Below are 17,343 nucleotides of genomic sequence, written 5' to 3' on the forward strand. Positions count from 1 at the left end.
TATAATATATGTATAAAAAATAATCTAGAAACCTTGTAACTTGACGATTGCCAAACTCAAGATTGCAAATTATCAATTGACAAAAATTATATTCTCGTTGTGGATTATTAATTACAAAACCGTGATGTGTTCTTTTTATAATGATATTATCCAATTAAAGTTCTCTACTACTAGATTGTAATGTAATATTTAAAGCTAATAATGCATATATAGACAAGTGTTTTCTTGAATCTGGCAGTCAGCGTATTTTTGTGAAGTTACTTAAGTTTTCCTAGAATTCTAAAGTCAGTCACATAGCATTTCGTCGCTATTACGCAATTATAAAAAAATGTTAACAAAGTAGACAATAGCTTTTTTCCTTGTTTTAACTCGATGAATTTAAAAAAAATTGGCTTAATACTTTGCCAATTTATGTATAACAATTTTTATTAATTTAAAGAAAGAAAAAAGAAATTGTATTTCATGAAAAATTGCTGAAATTAATCAGCTGTCATTTTTAAATACACATTAAGGAATTAAAAAATTAAACATATCTTTTAATACAGTGCTGGAATTTAACAACTTTCGCCCGAGTTTCAGTTTGAATCCTGTCCCTTACCTCATCAACCCGCAAATGTCGACATTTAGATTGCGCAGGTGATGAGGTACGGGAATCAAACTAAACTCGGTTGAAAGTTGCAAATAAATTCCATCACTATTTTAATAGATGACATTTGGTAGTTTTTTTATATACAAAGTAAAGATCAGAAATATTTTTTTCATTTAATAAATATTTACATAAATGCCAGACATGTCAACGTTAATAACATATATTTTCGGAATAAAGTCTTTTTAAATTTCCAAAATATATATCATTAAGCATTTGGTATTTCAAAAACTATATATCATTAGGAGTGACAATATTTGATATTTTTACAAACATTTATTAAATGATAAAAAAATATTTCCAATCATCTTTATATGTACATAAAATTTCCAAATGACTTCTATTAAAAGATATTTTATTTTCCCTATTCCTTTTAGCATTTAAAAATGGCAGTCGATTAGTTTTAACAATTTCCAAAAGAGACAGAGTCCAAAGGACTCTGTATCTCAAACACATAACTTCAATCAACGAAATGATTTTTGTACATGTTGTACATTCTGTCTAAAAAAACTTCTAATTAAAAACAAAAGGCTTAAAATATAAGAAATTGTAGGAAAAGGTTTAATATGAATATTATTATAATTCTTTCACTGGGTTTTTTTTGATATTTATTTTGAAACTTTTAACAAAAATTTCAATAGTTTTTCTAAGACGTTTTGTACATTATTCTCTAATAATACAAAATCTCTGAATAGAATATTCGACGAAGTATTAAGCCATTTACATAATACACGTTTATGCCGTTGTCCTGATATTTCCAACTAACATTGCTTATTGTAGTTTGTCAAAACGTAATATATCATAAATATGTTTAAGTAATTAAGTTAAAAAGAAAAAGAAGAGAGAATTGTGTATGGAAATGTCGATTGTCCAACTCGTCGAAATACATACGAGAACATGATAATCCATAACTTTTAATGTTCATCTGTGCAACATGAAGTGAACGCACACTATTTTCTCTCATTCCACTTATACATATATATCACTTCTAGTGTAAAAGTATAACATAAATGCGCGCTATAGGCTTTACGACACGACATAAAAATTCATTTCAAAGATCAGTATAAGATACGCATCACTTTCGCGAGTAAACGAAATTTACATAGCGTCCATAGTTCACTTTATAATAATTATAAAGTTCATTCCATCCACTAATAAACTACGCGCGTTAATTACACATATCGTTGATAGGATGGATCATACGCTTTGTCTCTTCAACCGTCAAACTAGAGTAATCGGTGAATGAGATCACATTTCATATGATTTAAGTACAATAAAGCCTCGTTTTTTCCAATTAATTGGAATCTGAGGCTATAGAAATGCATAAACTTGCACAAGCTTATGCAAGTATGTTCCTAACGTATCGTTCACGCAATCGGAAACGGATCTGCAAACTGTGTGCGTCTTCTAACGAACAAAACGATCATTTATGAGTAATATTGTAAAACTGTAATTTAAAAATTATTCAAGAATATTACGTTACCTGCGTTAAAATTTTATATCTACGATGTTCATTTAGGAAAACTCAACACCAACTTTCGCTCTCCCGTTCACCAACTCCGTCACTTTCCTCGTCACTTGGATCTTCTCCATACATATCTGCCAATTTTCTAAATCTTGGCCCAAAATTAGACAGATAATTAAACTTGAGATCTCCATCATCAGTGCCTACCAAAAAAAAAAACATGAAGTTAACTAAGAAAATGCTGTATAAAGTGATTTCAAGATATTTTTTTAGATTTAGAAGTACTAACAGGAGGCCAATGACGATAGATCGCCTTCTGAATTGCCTTCTCCCTCGTAAGCATAATGCCTTACATCATCGAATGGATTTGTATCGGGATCTTTATCGCAACTTTCTTTCTTACCATCTAGGAAACCGCAAATGTCTGGAACTTCGTCGGTTCCTATATACAAAATTATCTTTTTAATTTCCGTACACGAATTCATAACGCAGATAGAATTTTAATACTATCTATAATTTTCTACAATTATCGTACCCCTACTCTGTAGACCAACAGGAGCTATCTTTGAATCAATAGGTGGTGCATCATAAATGGCTCTCAAGACATTTAAGTCATAACCTGTGTCAACCTCGCCGCCTCCTTCGTCCTCATAATTAATAATATTTTCTCTGATATCGTCCATATCTTTATAAAGATCATCCGTCTTCCTTCTATGCACAACTACTGCCACAAGCAGTATTAACAATATTAATACGCAAACTAAAATAGCTACTATAAAATTCGTGTCAATTCCGAACGAGATTGCCTTTGTCATGCCATGATCACAACCAGGATCTGCATTTCTGGATAGCGATGGCATACCTAAGTTGTACGTCTAATACAAAAGGATATAATTTAATTCTCTATGTACTTTGCTATAACTATGGATATATGCTTATTATATTTTTTCATTACTTACATTTCCATTAAATGTCATATTACGTATACAACCAATAAATCCTTTGTTAGTCGGTTTATAATCCCATCGTAAATTTGAAGCTAAATGCGCTAAATTAGTCACTGCACCACCTACTTGCATGGGACTGTTAACATTCAAAAATTCATTGGTGCCTTGTGGCGCAGTGAGACTCATGCAAGCGGATATTCCGCACTTATCGACTACCATCTCTATAGACTAGAAAAAAAACATTAATTTAATATAATTTGCATATTTAGCTTAAATAAAACGATGTATGTATGATGAAAATTCTTACAGTTTTCTTCCAGTAAACGTCTATTCTGTGGCTCTTGCCATCTGTTAATTTAATTTGTTTTTGATCTAGCCTTACAGTTCCCGTTCCATAATCAACATATAATACAGCGAAGCCTTGTTGAAGTTCGAGAGACATAAAATCCTGAATTCCAAGTTTCGGATTGTAAGTCATGGGACCAAAATAAAATACAAGACCATTATCCACGTGTGGCGTTATCTCCAATCCTATAATAAACCATATATAAGTGAATAAAAATGTAGATATAAAAAATTGAAATAATGTAAAATGCTGTGTAGGAATACAAGAGCTTAAGGCAGTATGTCTTCGATATTTTTAGAAAATAGCTTATTGTACGATGATAACCATAGTCCAGTGAAATCTGACTAGTCAATTCAAAAATAATTCCAGGATATTCCAGGTAAAAATCCTTTTTTTACCTGGTTTTTTATTCGATTAATTTTCATTATTTAAGGCTTCCAAATATTTACTTCAGTCATATTGAATCATGACGTCATAAGCAAGAAATGTGTCATAAGCGACACGTTGATTTTTCTTGTATTTATAAATAAAGAGAATTTGGATAAAACAAATTCTCGTTTTAAAACACTTATAAAAATAGGCCGAGATTATCTTTCTACTCCCTTTGACAGTCAGCAAATAGTCATATAAAGCATATAAAGTGCGTTTACTAGGTTTTACTTACATGTAGCTTATTTTCACTTCACGAGCTTTTTTTTAGTATTTACTGACTGATAGGAAAAATAAGGACGGTCACGGCCCATTTTTACAAATGTTTCAAAGCGATTTTATCATTTCTCTCTCTAAAATTCTCTTTATTTACAAATAGCATGTAAGAAAAATCAATGTGTTATTTTTTGCTTATCGTCGTTATGATTCAATGACTGAAGTAACTACGCAGGAGTTGTAATTAGTTTCATCGATTTGCGCAATATTATATACTTTGTATTCAAGTGAGGATTTTATACGAATGAATTAAAACATTAACAAATTTGAAACAATATTATTTGTTCCTTTAAAAATAATATCAAATATTCCGTCAACACAAACAATTTTTCTGTTCTATTTTAGATATCAAACCCTAATTTTCAATTGGTAATTTATTGCATCTTTGCAAGGGAAAACTTATACCCAAACACAATATTTTTTTTATTTCTTTCTTTTTTCGCACTGGTTTTTTTTAGAATGAAAGAATGATAAATTACAGGCCAGTCCTGAAATTTCAGAGATTTTCCAGAAATTTTCTAAAACACATAAAATTCCAGTATAATTCCAAAATTCAAGGAAATTCAAGGATTGCTGGATACTATGTTAATGGTTATCGAATTGATTTGACTATTTAAATCAAATCATGTTATTGTTGCAAAGAGCTATTTATGACATTCGAGGATAAATGTGTCAGCATGATCGATTTGTAAGAATACAGAACCTTAAGGTCGATTAAATATCGATAGGAAATTGCAGAATAATTACGGAAACAATGAAACAGTCGGAGCCTGCTACTATAAGTGATAGTTCAAATGCTAATTGACATTTTTCTGATTCCGTCACTTACAATTACGTACCTAAATGTGAGTCATCACAAGCTTGATCAGGTGGCGGCATTATAGCCCAGCCGTCTCCATGAAAGCCAATACCTAACAGTTCGCATCTCGGCCCTTCCAGACCAGGTGGACATTCACATCGTTCTGCCAGAGGCGTACCACCATTCAAACAGACGACAGGTTCCGCGACGTGACAAGTACACAGTGGCTCTGCGATCGCCCTAACACCGACAAACGAGCTGGTATTAGTATAGACGACATATGGAACGGTACTGGTATTCAAGTAATTGCGGCAGGAATCGTTGCAATGAAGCTTCTCGAATAGGCATTCATCAATGTTCATTAATAAGATATCCGCTTTCATCTCTCGTTCAATTTCTTTAGAATGTTGCGCTATAATTGTGTTCAACTTCTCGGGAGCGTAATATGGACTGCCGTGTGCCGAAAATCGAATGTCCAGCAAACTTTTATTATTGTGATAAGGCGAATGAAGTACGGTGAACACGTCGACATTTTCAACCGATATATTCAGCATAGTTGCCAATTTCTCTTGGAATATATCCTTTTTACTGACACCAGATTCGTCAGGTTCTACAAATTGCTCCGCTGTTATTCCATAAAATCGTATAGAACCAGATCTGTGAACAGCTTCTTCGGGAAGTTCCTTAACAGTAACGTTCACATAAGCTTGAACTTGATGCCAAGAAATAACTTTACTTTGTTCAGTGACGACAAATTTCAATACAAAGGTATCATTTGATGTACCCGATAGTAATGTAATCATGCCGGTACTGGTATTAAGATGGAAACCGTCGTGAGGAGAAACCCACTTGAAAGTTTTATCTGGTAGATCCCAATCATCCGGATCGTTAACGTAAACGCGTCCGATTTCTGTGTCAGGAGCTTCTCCCTTATAATTATAAACGAATATAGAACTTGAACCCTCGCGCATAGGATTGTCATTCTCATCGCCTATGATCACAGTGAGCGTCGAGGTACCTGTCATAGGCGGCGAACCACTGTCTGTAATTGCAATCGGAATGTCGTAACTCTTCTGCATCTCTCGATCAAATACAGTTCGTGCATATAAATTATTATCGCGTATGTCAAATTTAGATCTAATTTCATTGTCCGCAGTATCATCGATTCTGAAATCAAATGGCGGACCATTATCGTCAGAGTCGTAATCTCGTGCCTTCAACTCGGTTATCTTGCCGGGTGGTTTATTTTCATCCCAAATAACTGGATAAGGCATATCGAGAAACGGTGCATTGTCATTTATATCTGTGAGGGTAATATTAACCACTACCGACTCTCGAAAAGCCATAGATGAACCATCCTCATCTCTCGCCATTACAATTACCTGTTAAAAACCATGAAAAAGCAAGAGAAACGAAATTAATTTCTCAAGATATTGAGTTGATAAATATATGATTAATAACTTACAGTCCACGTTGAAAAACCATTCGGCGGATCACGATCTAATGGTTTCTTCAGTTTCATACAGCCATATTTGTCAATTCCTATTAAAGGTTGTTGCTCTTCCTTGGCGATAAAATAGGCAATATGCTGATCAGCATTCCTATCTTCGATATCAGGATCATAAGCCACCACAGTAGTTACACAATCTAAACGAACAATAATAGAGTTTGTTTAAAAAATGAAAATTTTGCAATCTTATCGAAAAATATTGCATCAATACTTTACCTTCTACCAATTTTTCTTCTTCTATCGTCGGATTTTTGTCGAAATCTTCGAAAACTGGTGGATTATCATTAACGTTTTCGATAAAAATCTCAACTTGTGCCGTATCGTTAAACAGACCGTCAAATGCTCTCACAGTTAGATTGTACTTGGTGATTTTTTCATAATCGAGTGGTTTGTTCACGCGAATCTTTCCTGTTGTAGCCTCGATGTAAAAGCTGTCATCGGTGTTGCCCGATATGATGCTGTACGTGACAGGATTCTCCGTATCAAGATCGCGGGCTGTGACTTCAGTTACGGGCGCGTTAATGTTGACGTTTTCATAAACCGAATTGTGGGTGTAAACTTTCTGGGTAAAGCGAGGCGGATTGTCATTCTTATCAGCGATTTTGATTGTGAATGCTTGTTGTCCTTTATTGTGCTCGCCGGTTTTGAACAAAGCACTCGGAGAATTATCCGTCGCTATTACTTTCACATTATAGATATCTTGTTGTTCTCTATCGAATGTCATTAACGTTGTGATATTACCAGTTATTGGGTCGATAGCAAACAGGTCCTTGAAGTTATCCAACTCGTAGGTGACCTTTTGAGGATGAAAGTCGAGATATTGCCTTAAGTACAACACATAATGAAACTTTGACGCATAATCGTAATAAAAGACACTCTTGAAGCGCAAAGTGTGGTTTATGCAATTTTAATACCTGATTATTAGCGGAAGTTCCATCAGCATCAATAGCTTGCACTTGCATCACAGGAACTCCTAGGGGTTCGTTTTCTAATACACTTCCTTGTTTGAGATCACTGAAGACTGGAATGTTGTCATTTACATCTAGAACTTCGATATCAACCACCGTTTCGGCAGCTAACTCATAATTATTTTTTACTCTCACTATCAACGAATACTGCGTGTTTCTTTCATAATCAAGCTGTCGAGACAACTTAATATCTGCTACATCTTTATTGAATTCTAATCTATAATGACAAAATAAAATTTTTATGTGAAACACGGTTTATTTGCAATCATTAACATATTTCATTTCAAAATATAATTATAATTATAAGATTATTATAAGAATGAAAAAAATAGTAGGCGCAATTCGTATAGTACCTAAAAGTATTCCCTTTGTTACTTTGTTCCGTTGTGCCAGTCACAAGCTCAAAGAGTAGATTACTGGACGGAGTATTGTTCCAATTACTAGAGTTATCGATGTTAGAAATTGCTTGCAAACGGACAATGCTGGCATCGAAATTTGTAAAATTCTCCTTAATTTTAATCGGTTCTGATGATCTCGGTAAAAAAGCGGGTGCTTTCTTATGAGATTCCACAACTTGTATGTCAAAGTAAGTGCTATCACTCTGTGGTTTTTCGCCAAGATCCGTAGCGGTAACTATCATACTGAATTTAGAACCTGGAATTCGCTGCACAAATACATAGTAACTATAGTGCAAGAACATTTACGTAAATTAAATAAAATGAAAGAAGCTTAAGTTTAGTGAAAGTAAACAAATCAATATGATACATTTATGAAGGTTCCAGGAATATTATTTTTAGCAAACACGAGAAATAAGATAACAAAAGTTTCTTTTGATAATTCAACGGATAACTTTGTTTTAAACATTATTCACATATATAACTAAAAATTGCATTTCCGAATATATATTTACGTAATAAAGTTTGACAATAAAAAAATTTGAATTAATAAAACAATCTTAAAATATCAAATAAAATTAAATTAGAATAAAGGAATTTTAATGTAAAAAAAAATAATTAAAGATTAGAAAGGACATAGACAAGAGTCAATAATGCAAATCATATAATATGAAAATCAAAATATATCAATTGTAATATCAAATATATAATTTACATTGGTTAAATTTTAATTTACAAAGTACAATATATCATGTTTTAATTTTCATATTATATGATTCATATTATATGGTTTGTGTGTTATTAACTTTTATATACTCATTTTAATCTCTAATTATTTTTTTATCAAATAAAAGTTACAAGTTCTAGTTTCCAAGTGACATTGTAAAATGAAGTTTGTATTATCCTCTTAATTATCGTTCTATATACACACACACACACGCATGCACGCACGCACGCACGCACGCACGCACGCACGCACGCACGCACGCACGCACGCACGCACGCACGCACGCACGCACGCACACACACACACACACACACACACACACACACACACACATCTTTACTTACGTCTATAGTTTTGTTGAGGAATATGACACCGGACTCGCGGTCGATTCGAAAGTATGCAGCATCATCCGGTCTCTCAGCTGACAGACTGTACCGTACGACGGAATTGTTGCCGTCGTCAATATCGGTAGCGGAAACTCGCATAACCTCGTGACCCACCGGTAAATCTTGCGGCACATTTTCCGTGTATGACTATATAACAAGACAAAATGTATTAGCGAGAAGCAACAATCGCACAATACATGCGCACAAATTCTAAAATGCACTTGTTAGCGTGATGTATTCCATGCAATTTTCGTACGAATTGTGTTTACATACAATTATCATTCTTATAAAAGACACACATGTACATGCATGCTAATTGCATTTCTTCTTTCAATAATAATAAAATAACATAATAGATAAATTTTTACATATTATTATTCACATTATTTGTTATTAATTAATAATAATAAATAAATAAACGAAAAATGTAATTCACTAAACTTCATCGTTATAGTTATTATTTTTATTATAAATCAATAAAAAAATCTCTGCATCTCTGTCATGTCAACATAAATTTTTATTTTGTATACTTTTAAATTTTCAAGTCAAATCTAAAAATATTTTTTCAGATGTCCACAAAAAAATTCATCCGATACATAAAAATTTAAATAACAATTTGTTTCATGAAATATGCAGACTGTACATAAAAAGAAGGGAGAAAATAAAACTTGGGACACTTTTGTTTTTTTCATTTACATATCGAGCAACATTCACACCACGTATTCGAAACCAACCTTCCACCTGTATCCACGAAAGACCTGAGATTGGAATAAAACAAAAAAATTCAAGCAATAATTGTTAGTAGCAAACGTGTGTAGTTTATGAAGAAAAACAAGAAAATCCCGTGATATAAACGTTTGGAAATCCTCTTTAATATCTCATAAACTACTTATTTAATTTCAAAATAATTCATCATTTCCGTTTCAATTTAAAAATAAAATTGTTTACGTTCCAAAATTTCTTACTAATATTTTTAGAGTGTATGAATTTTATATATATATAATTATATTTATTTTACTCAAAAATTATCTTTATTAATTAAAAATCAATTTAAAAAATATTTTAAAGAAATTAATCCTTACTTTATTGACATTTCTCGTTTTTTTAACATTTTTATTAAAAGAAAATTTCGTATGAAAAGAATTTATTTTATATTTTTATTTATTCGCTCATAAAAAATAAGGCTTCTTTCATATAAACAATACATTATCAACTTATAAAAATATATTATATCATAAAAAAGATTCTATACCGTTTTTTTATTTTATCAGTACATAAGTAATTACGACGTATTTGCATAATGTAGACGCTTATTTGCACCACATGCACCCAGATTCATATTTGCAGATACGAGTCGTGAGAGAGTTAGTAATGAGTTAGTAACTTAGATAATTAGCAACGTACCGCTTTGTCGAAAGCGGGTTTATTATCATTTTCGTCTTCGATGATGACTTTTAATGCGCAAATGGCATCCAGTTGCGGTCTTCCATTATCAGTCGCAAGTATTGTGAGATAAGCTTCCTTTTCTCTGGCGGGTTCGTCTCTGTCGAGTATCTGAGTCGTCGTAATGAGGCCTGTCTTATTGTCGATTTCGAATTTTATCCTATCACCAGGAGCGATGAGAAAGCTATAAGTAACGGTACCTGAAAATGCGAGATCAGATGATTACGAATCTAATCTAACTAATGTATAGTGATGGAAATTGGAATTTTTCCTTCGAAAACTTTCATAAATTAATCATAAAAACTCGAATATTTCCGTAAAATATTTGAAATCAAATTTTTCAAAGTTTTAAACATCTTGGAAGTTTTAAATGTCTTGAAATTATTGGAAGAGTTTCGAATATCTAGGGATGATATTTTTTCAGAAAATTTTCTTAGAAATATTTAGATATAAATGTATTAAAAATATTTGAAATATGTTTTCTCTTTTACAATACAATATTTTATATACAGACAATAATCTTACTTTTAAGTTAATCTTACTTTTAAGTTTAGAATATTCAACAATTTTAAGATCTAAAATTTTTTCGATTTCGAGTGGAATAAATTCGAAAGTTTTACATGTTCAAAATTGTTTCTCTGTATATTTTTCTGTATACATCGCAAATCTAATCATTTGTAACATGTTCTACTTTCATCCATCACGATTTGTTAGTATGAAAAAAGAGAAAAGAAATAATACATATCTCTTCTATTACACACAGCTAATAAGATATTTCTGTTCGCCTAACATATATATTTTTAACCTTGTTTTTGCACCAAGTTGCGCCAAAACTGATAAATGAAAAATATATTAAGCACGTGATACTTTCTTACAAATAAGCTCGAACACAGATCACGTGTTTGTTCTCCATATTTTGATTCAGAGTCGTGAAACTTTGAAAGTCTTTGAATAAAAATAGTTGGTGCATATATGTTTTGTTTTTTTACAACCTTAATTTACCACCACGTTTTATGTTTGGTACGTGATATACATGCGATGATGTCACGTTGTTATACAATACCTCCATCCTCTGGTGGATCTCTATCGTCAGCGTGCACCTGAATCACCTTCGTACGAGGAGGTTGCTCCTCCTTCAACACTGGCGCGTAATTTGAGCAATTGGAGAATACCGGCTTGTGATTGTGATTTTCATCGAGCTGAAAGCGTAAGAGAAACGGACAGCTATTAGTGCGGATGTTACTTGGCACAGAGCACCCCTTCGAAAGATGTCCGGGGAATTAATCGGTAAACTTGACATCCCGCAGGGTGGGACGCGGAGAGGAAAGACTTTGGAGAACAAGGCGTTCGGTAAATCAAAGCGCTCTTCATAAACCGAGCGCCATTAATCACGGCGCGTACTCTGGCGGTCTATTATGTCGCATTTCCTCATAAAAGATCCAACACAACCTAAAGAAAGGCGAGATAGAAACACCGAGTGAAAGAGAGAGGCAAGGGGTGTGGTAAAAACGGAGCACTGTACTTAGATGCTTCATAATAATCGCCGTTCACGTCGACAATCTAGAATATATGGCAAGGTTAGCGTAAGTCCCGCGTAACTTTGCACAAGTTACTCGGTCTACTGCGTCTCGGTAAAGTTATATTCTCATAAATTATTATTCGCAACCGCCTTCATACGTTGCGTTACCATTTCATCACGATTAGGATCGATCCGATTGTGTTTAATGTACGTAATAGATACAATCGACCGATGTGGCGTTTAACTTTTATACTATAGAGTGAGAGTGAGTGAGTGAGTGAGTGAAAGAGAGAGAGAGAGAGAGAGAGAGAGAGAGAGAGAGAGAGAGAGAAAGAATGTGTATCACGATAATAACCGATAACGATGTAAAAAATTTGCAAAGCAAGAAATTAATTTCGCAGATGATAATACGTCGTAATTTTTTAATTCTCTCCAACCTCATGTTAAAACACGGAGGACACGCGTAATAATGCTAAGTATTCTCGCTTTCCCTGGGCGCGCTTACGTTATCTTCAATGTAATCAAATGGTCGCGACATTAATATTCATTACTATTTTCTATTCCACGGAGGATAACGACATTCTTAGGTAAACAACATTTGGTAAGAAATATAATCCGCGTATGCTCGCAGTGTTTGCTCGCACGGATGGAACACGACGTCTCGGCATCCCTTAGATGCTTAGAATTTCGCGCAACACTTTGCCGACGTCATGCGTTACTCCGGTATAACGCCGGCATTCACTCTTGTACTTTCCAGTCTCATTAATGATAAACAAGTTAACCATGTTTTAACATATTAATCCCATTATATTATATCCGACTTATTATATGGCCGATTCCAAAAGAAAGTTTCACCAATTAAAATCCAATTCAGGACATTTGCTAGATCTTAAAAAAAAAAATCCGTGAGAATTCCCTGATTTTTTGGACACTTTTATTCAAGCTTTTATTCAAGAAAGACAAAATCAGAGTATCTTTAGACACAGATTCAAAGTAAATAGTTTCATAAAATAGATAATTTTACGTTGCATAAAACTTTTATTTTTTTATTTGCAACAGACAAAAAATTTAGTATTTGTTATAAAGAAAATGTCAATATTTAAGAGGACTTCTTTTTAAATGAAACGAGATTTACAGCATTTCGATATTAAAAATATAACATTTGCAAACAAATGAATAAGATCTTCAAAAAAAATTTCAACAAATGTTCTCCGAGTCCCAATAAAATTCTCGGAGAGTTTCCTGATTTATCAAGATAAAGAAAAGATTCCTAGAGTATTCCAAGTTTCCCAAATTCTTCAAGTAGTAAATATTTTATAATTACTACCATCGTCGTAAGTATGTCCGTAATAGAAGAAAAGCTCTTAAATAGAAACAAGAGCTACAGGTCATCACAAACACCATCATCGTTAACATTACTTTGTTAGTGTGATAAGACAAATACACGATCGTGTTAGTTAGCAATGTTCCATTTAATGTCAGCGTGAATATGATACTTGAGTGAATCCACAGCGGTGCAGGTGTGTCGTAAATCAAGAGAGAAAACTGACATCTTTATGTATGTATACTTATATACGAACAAGCGGCAGCTTCTCTCCCTTAAGGGACTTTGTGCCGAATTTAAACTAACGGTATAAACAAAGTCGCCAGATATATACTCAACTGTTAATTTAATATTGAAAACAAGAAAGCTTTCGTGTGATGCGAACTGCTTGTGACGTGCGACGTTCTTGTTCAATATGTAAAACACTGACGACAAGCTTCGCCACGACCATCTCTGGTTTCGCAATGTAAGTTTGAAAGTAAAGTAAAAGCAATGAAATTCTATAAAGGAGTCGAGTAATAAACCTTACTCCATTAATGTAGCTACAAGAAAATTATATTTCATTATACGTATATATCATGTATCATGAAAAAAGATCACTGCACTGCGGCGGAACTTTTATTATTCTTTAAGTACGTGATGTTTGATTTTTTTTCTTAAGGAAAAATTTAATTAAAGTAAGTTAATAAGATATCTCACATTAAAAATTAAAAGTTCGTAACTAATCAAGCCCCTATAAATAAAATAAAAGAGACACGTAATTTCATTTTAAATGTAAAGAAATGTAAATAAATGTTATCGTGATACAAAGTTAAATATTGTACGTAACTTGCGTGAAACTATTTTATTACTAGAAATTGTTAAAATAATTGTCTCCATTTTAGCAACATAAAAATAATTGAAACTGTACTCTAACATTGACAGTACAAATAATACTTGGTTAATAAAAAATTACAGATATCCAATGGCTTATTCCCTTCGTAATTACAGTTGAATTTAATTATTAAAATACGGAACGTTTATAAGTAGTTCCCTCTACTACATGGAAGTCACATCTGAATCACAGGGAATTTCTCTGACATGTCTATCTGGAATTCACGAGATTAGGTCCCAAACAAGTTCAGCATCCAATTACGGATTTGGCGAAACGGCAATTCTCGTCAGATTGTACTATTTGTCGAAGTCCTGTCTAACGAATCACGCGCATGAAATGACTCCTATGGTTCTTCGTCCGCAAATTCGCGTTCCTACGCTTTACCAAGTGAACTTCGGCGTAACGTCAACGATTTACGAGCGATTCGTAAACAAGTCTCAGGGGCCGCCAACCAAGCTTACCAAAGTGTCTCACACCATAAACATTTTCGCACTTATTCATCAAATGATGAGTGATCTCTGCGAAAATTATTTTTGTATAAAGATTGCATGGAGCGTATCACATAGAATTCGATGTCACATAGAAAATATAAGACCGTTCACTGTTATGCTTCGTGTTTTGACATTGCAAAACGTCGTTGAAGCTCAGTTATTTTCACAAATAATCACATCCTGATTCACATCCTGATGAAACTGTATTGACATAAGATATTAAAGAATACAATACAATCCTGAGTTAAATAATATTTTGAGTTAAATATATACATATAAATAAATATATATATATATATAAGTTAAACAATATTTTATTATTTTTATTGTGTCTAAATGGAAATATATATAAATGGAAATGGATATATATATATTAACATGTGTTCTTAATAAATAATAAATAAAATTTGAATCAAATTGAATACACTTTCCTAAATTAAATTGTTTAATTCAGGAAATTGTTTTAATCAATTAATGTAGAATTTTAGAGAGAAATAGTGGCGACCTATATATATGACTAAAAATAATTCAAATTCAGTGTAATTTGATATTATGAATTTAAGATACTATCTAATTTCATTTGTATTTAAAAGTTTCAAATAAAATCAGAATAAAAGAAATTCATTATTCAGAATATTGCTTCTTTTTATAAGAAAAAATATAATTAAATTAATTTGAAGAACAACCAATATTATAATCAAATAATAAATTAATTTGAAGAACAACCAATATTATAATCAAGTTCTGAATCTAAATAAAAAGTTAGATCAATCAAGTTGATATAAGCATTTAAGAACTATAATATCAATTGGCAAAATACAAAAATATTGCATCATAAACTATTATATATATTATAAATCTAATTTTAGTATCTAATTAAGCATCTAAATTTTAAAACGCTTCATGTAAAACAACAAAGAGAAAGTCTCTTTCAGTTTGGCGCAAACTGCCTAATCAAACACTTCTTTCTATGGAAAAGTTCACTAAGTAAATTTTGATTCTGGTAACAATGTATGATATATTTTATATTTACATTTGATATACTTCAAAGATTAAACAACGTCCGCGTGTTTGTCCCAACTCGATAGTAGGAAATCATTGATCATTGAAGTGAGTTCTATGTCAAACATTACAAGATCACGATTTCATTTGCAAATGTGATCAACAGTTGATAAAAGAAGAGTCTAAATAGAAATCATTAATGATATTGATTTTTCTGTGCAAGTATTAATACTAAATATTATTACATACATTTTGAATAGTATGTCGCATTGGTGAGAAATGCACGATATTGACTTGAATATCCTTTAAAGTTTAGAACTTTCTAAAAACGAGTCTTCTATTTTATTTAACTACAAAAGTAAAACTCTGGGAATAATTAAGATGACGTCATGAAAGCAAGATATATTTTCAATTCGCTATCTCGCGATCTTTTGCATACTCCATACATGTCCAACAGAATGACAATGAATTCAGCTTGTTGATGTTACATAAAGACGATTAGCAGATGTGCGCACATGGTAAATATTTAAACTGTTCGGCAGATAGGCGATGAAGAAAAGGACAAATCCATTATCCAACTTGCTGAAAAGGTGATTTATACGGGGATCTGGTTGGATCATTCCTGGGATCTTGGATGGTAAAAGAAATCGGGCTCGGTGTCTGAGACAGAAGGAAAGGAGTGTAAATAGCGCGGCGGCGATAGGAGGGGACGAGAAATCGAATCAAGAACGAATTGAGAAGCACTCACCGATAATTTACCCTCACCCGGGAACTGCGATCTCTCGTCCAGGTGCCTCGAGTGCCTCAATCTCGTTGCAGACGCTGTAACATAAAGAAAATACGAGGGATGACGATATCGTCCATTTAAGATATTGCGCACGGTAAGACGTGGATAATCGCTCAAGGACCTTGTTCACATTTAGGAATAATGATATCGTTTTCTTACACGAAAACAAAAATTTGATAGCAAAGAATGTGAACTTTTCTTATTCTATAATATTTGAGGAGCAGACTTTCAAAACTATATTTTGTCCAAAATTTTATTTTTTCAGTTAGAGATGGTATTGTAGTGTTCAGTATTGAAAAATTTATATTATATCTCTGGAATGTTCAGAAAACATTTTTTTCACCGTCAATTTATATATATATGTGAAGAAATCAAGACATTCAAAATGCATTATGTCCTTCTAAAGATAAATAAAATATTTTTAGCAATTGTATTGTTTAACATTTCACATCCTATTGATTGGCATATTATTATTTTCTAATCTAAAATGTGTAGTTTTCTTTCTTGTTTTCTAAAAATTTTAGAACGTATTTTGAAAAACTATTCCTCGTTTGCAGACAACATATTGCAATATGACGATATTATCTCATAATCAAACATATATAAATGTATAACTAAATGATACTAAATAATACTAATAAAATAATTATGGTATATATAAGTATACATTATCGTTTTTATCGTAGATCTCATCAAATATATCGTATGTTGAATATTTTAGCAGCGTCAACGAAAATAGCAGGCGTTCTGAAGAAAATCAATTGAACAATATATAGAAATATGAGTTAAACGATAAATTTATAATCTAAGAATTGCAATCCCTTGTTAAATGGCACAATTTAATAATTTTTTTAGCTCGCATTTATTCAGCATCGCATTTATTTTATCGGTACATGAATTATCTCATCGGTGCTTGTTTTATATTTTTTACACATAATTTAAAATATTAAACGTTCTCTCGATACGCAGTTTTTAAGAGATCAAATTATCACAATCACGAGAATTCTCG

At 32.3% G+C, this 17,343-nt stretch overlaps 1 protein-coding gene across 2 annotated transcripts in view; it reads right to left on the reverse strand.

Annotated features, from left to right (window-relative positions):
* Positions 1-1,237: 1,237 nt before the first annotated feature.
* LOC108684531 (DE-cadherin-like) overlaps positions 1,238-17,343 on the reverse strand; it is a 147,523-nt gene continuing 131,417 nt past the window's right edge. Inside the window, exons 2-16 of one of the 2 annotated variants that reach the window (XM_018188904.1) lie at positions 16,296-16,369; positions 11,401-11,536; positions 10,299-10,537; positions 8,853-9,041; positions 7,740-8,050; positions 7,333-7,603; positions 6,635-7,214; positions 6,374-6,555; positions 4,949-6,290; positions 3,366-3,589; positions 3,071-3,286; positions 2,647-2,986; positions 2,401-2,553; positions 2,130-2,314; positions 1,238-2,053 (exon numbers count right to left, since the gene is read on the reverse strand). In XM_018188904.1, coding sequence (XP_018044393.1) covers positions 2,172-2,314; positions 2,401-2,553; positions 2,647-2,986; positions 3,071-3,286; positions 3,366-3,589; positions 4,949-6,290; positions 6,374-6,555; positions 6,635-7,214; positions 7,333-7,603; positions 7,740-8,050; positions 8,853-9,041; positions 10,299-10,537; positions 11,401-11,536; positions 16,296-16,369 — 4,400 coding nt within the window. In that variant the 3' untranslated portion in view covers positions 1,238-2,053; positions 2,130-2,171. Of the gene's footprint in view, positions 2,315-2,400; positions 2,554-2,646; positions 2,987-3,070; positions 3,287-3,365; positions 3,590-4,948; positions 6,291-6,373; positions 6,556-6,634; positions 7,215-7,332; positions 7,604-7,739; positions 8,051-8,852; positions 9,042-10,298; positions 10,538-11,400; positions 11,537-16,295; positions 16,370-17,343 lie in introns of both variants that reach the window. The other variant, XM_018188903.1, reaches the window with a different exon arrangement.

Source organism: Atta colombica, unplaced genomic scaffold (assembly GCF_001594045.1).
Source record: "Atta colombica isolate Treedump-2 unplaced genomic scaffold, Acol1.0 scaffold135, whole genome shotgun sequence".
Taxonomy (NCBI): Eukaryota; Metazoa; Arthropoda; class Insecta; order Hymenoptera; family Formicidae; genus Atta; species Atta colombica.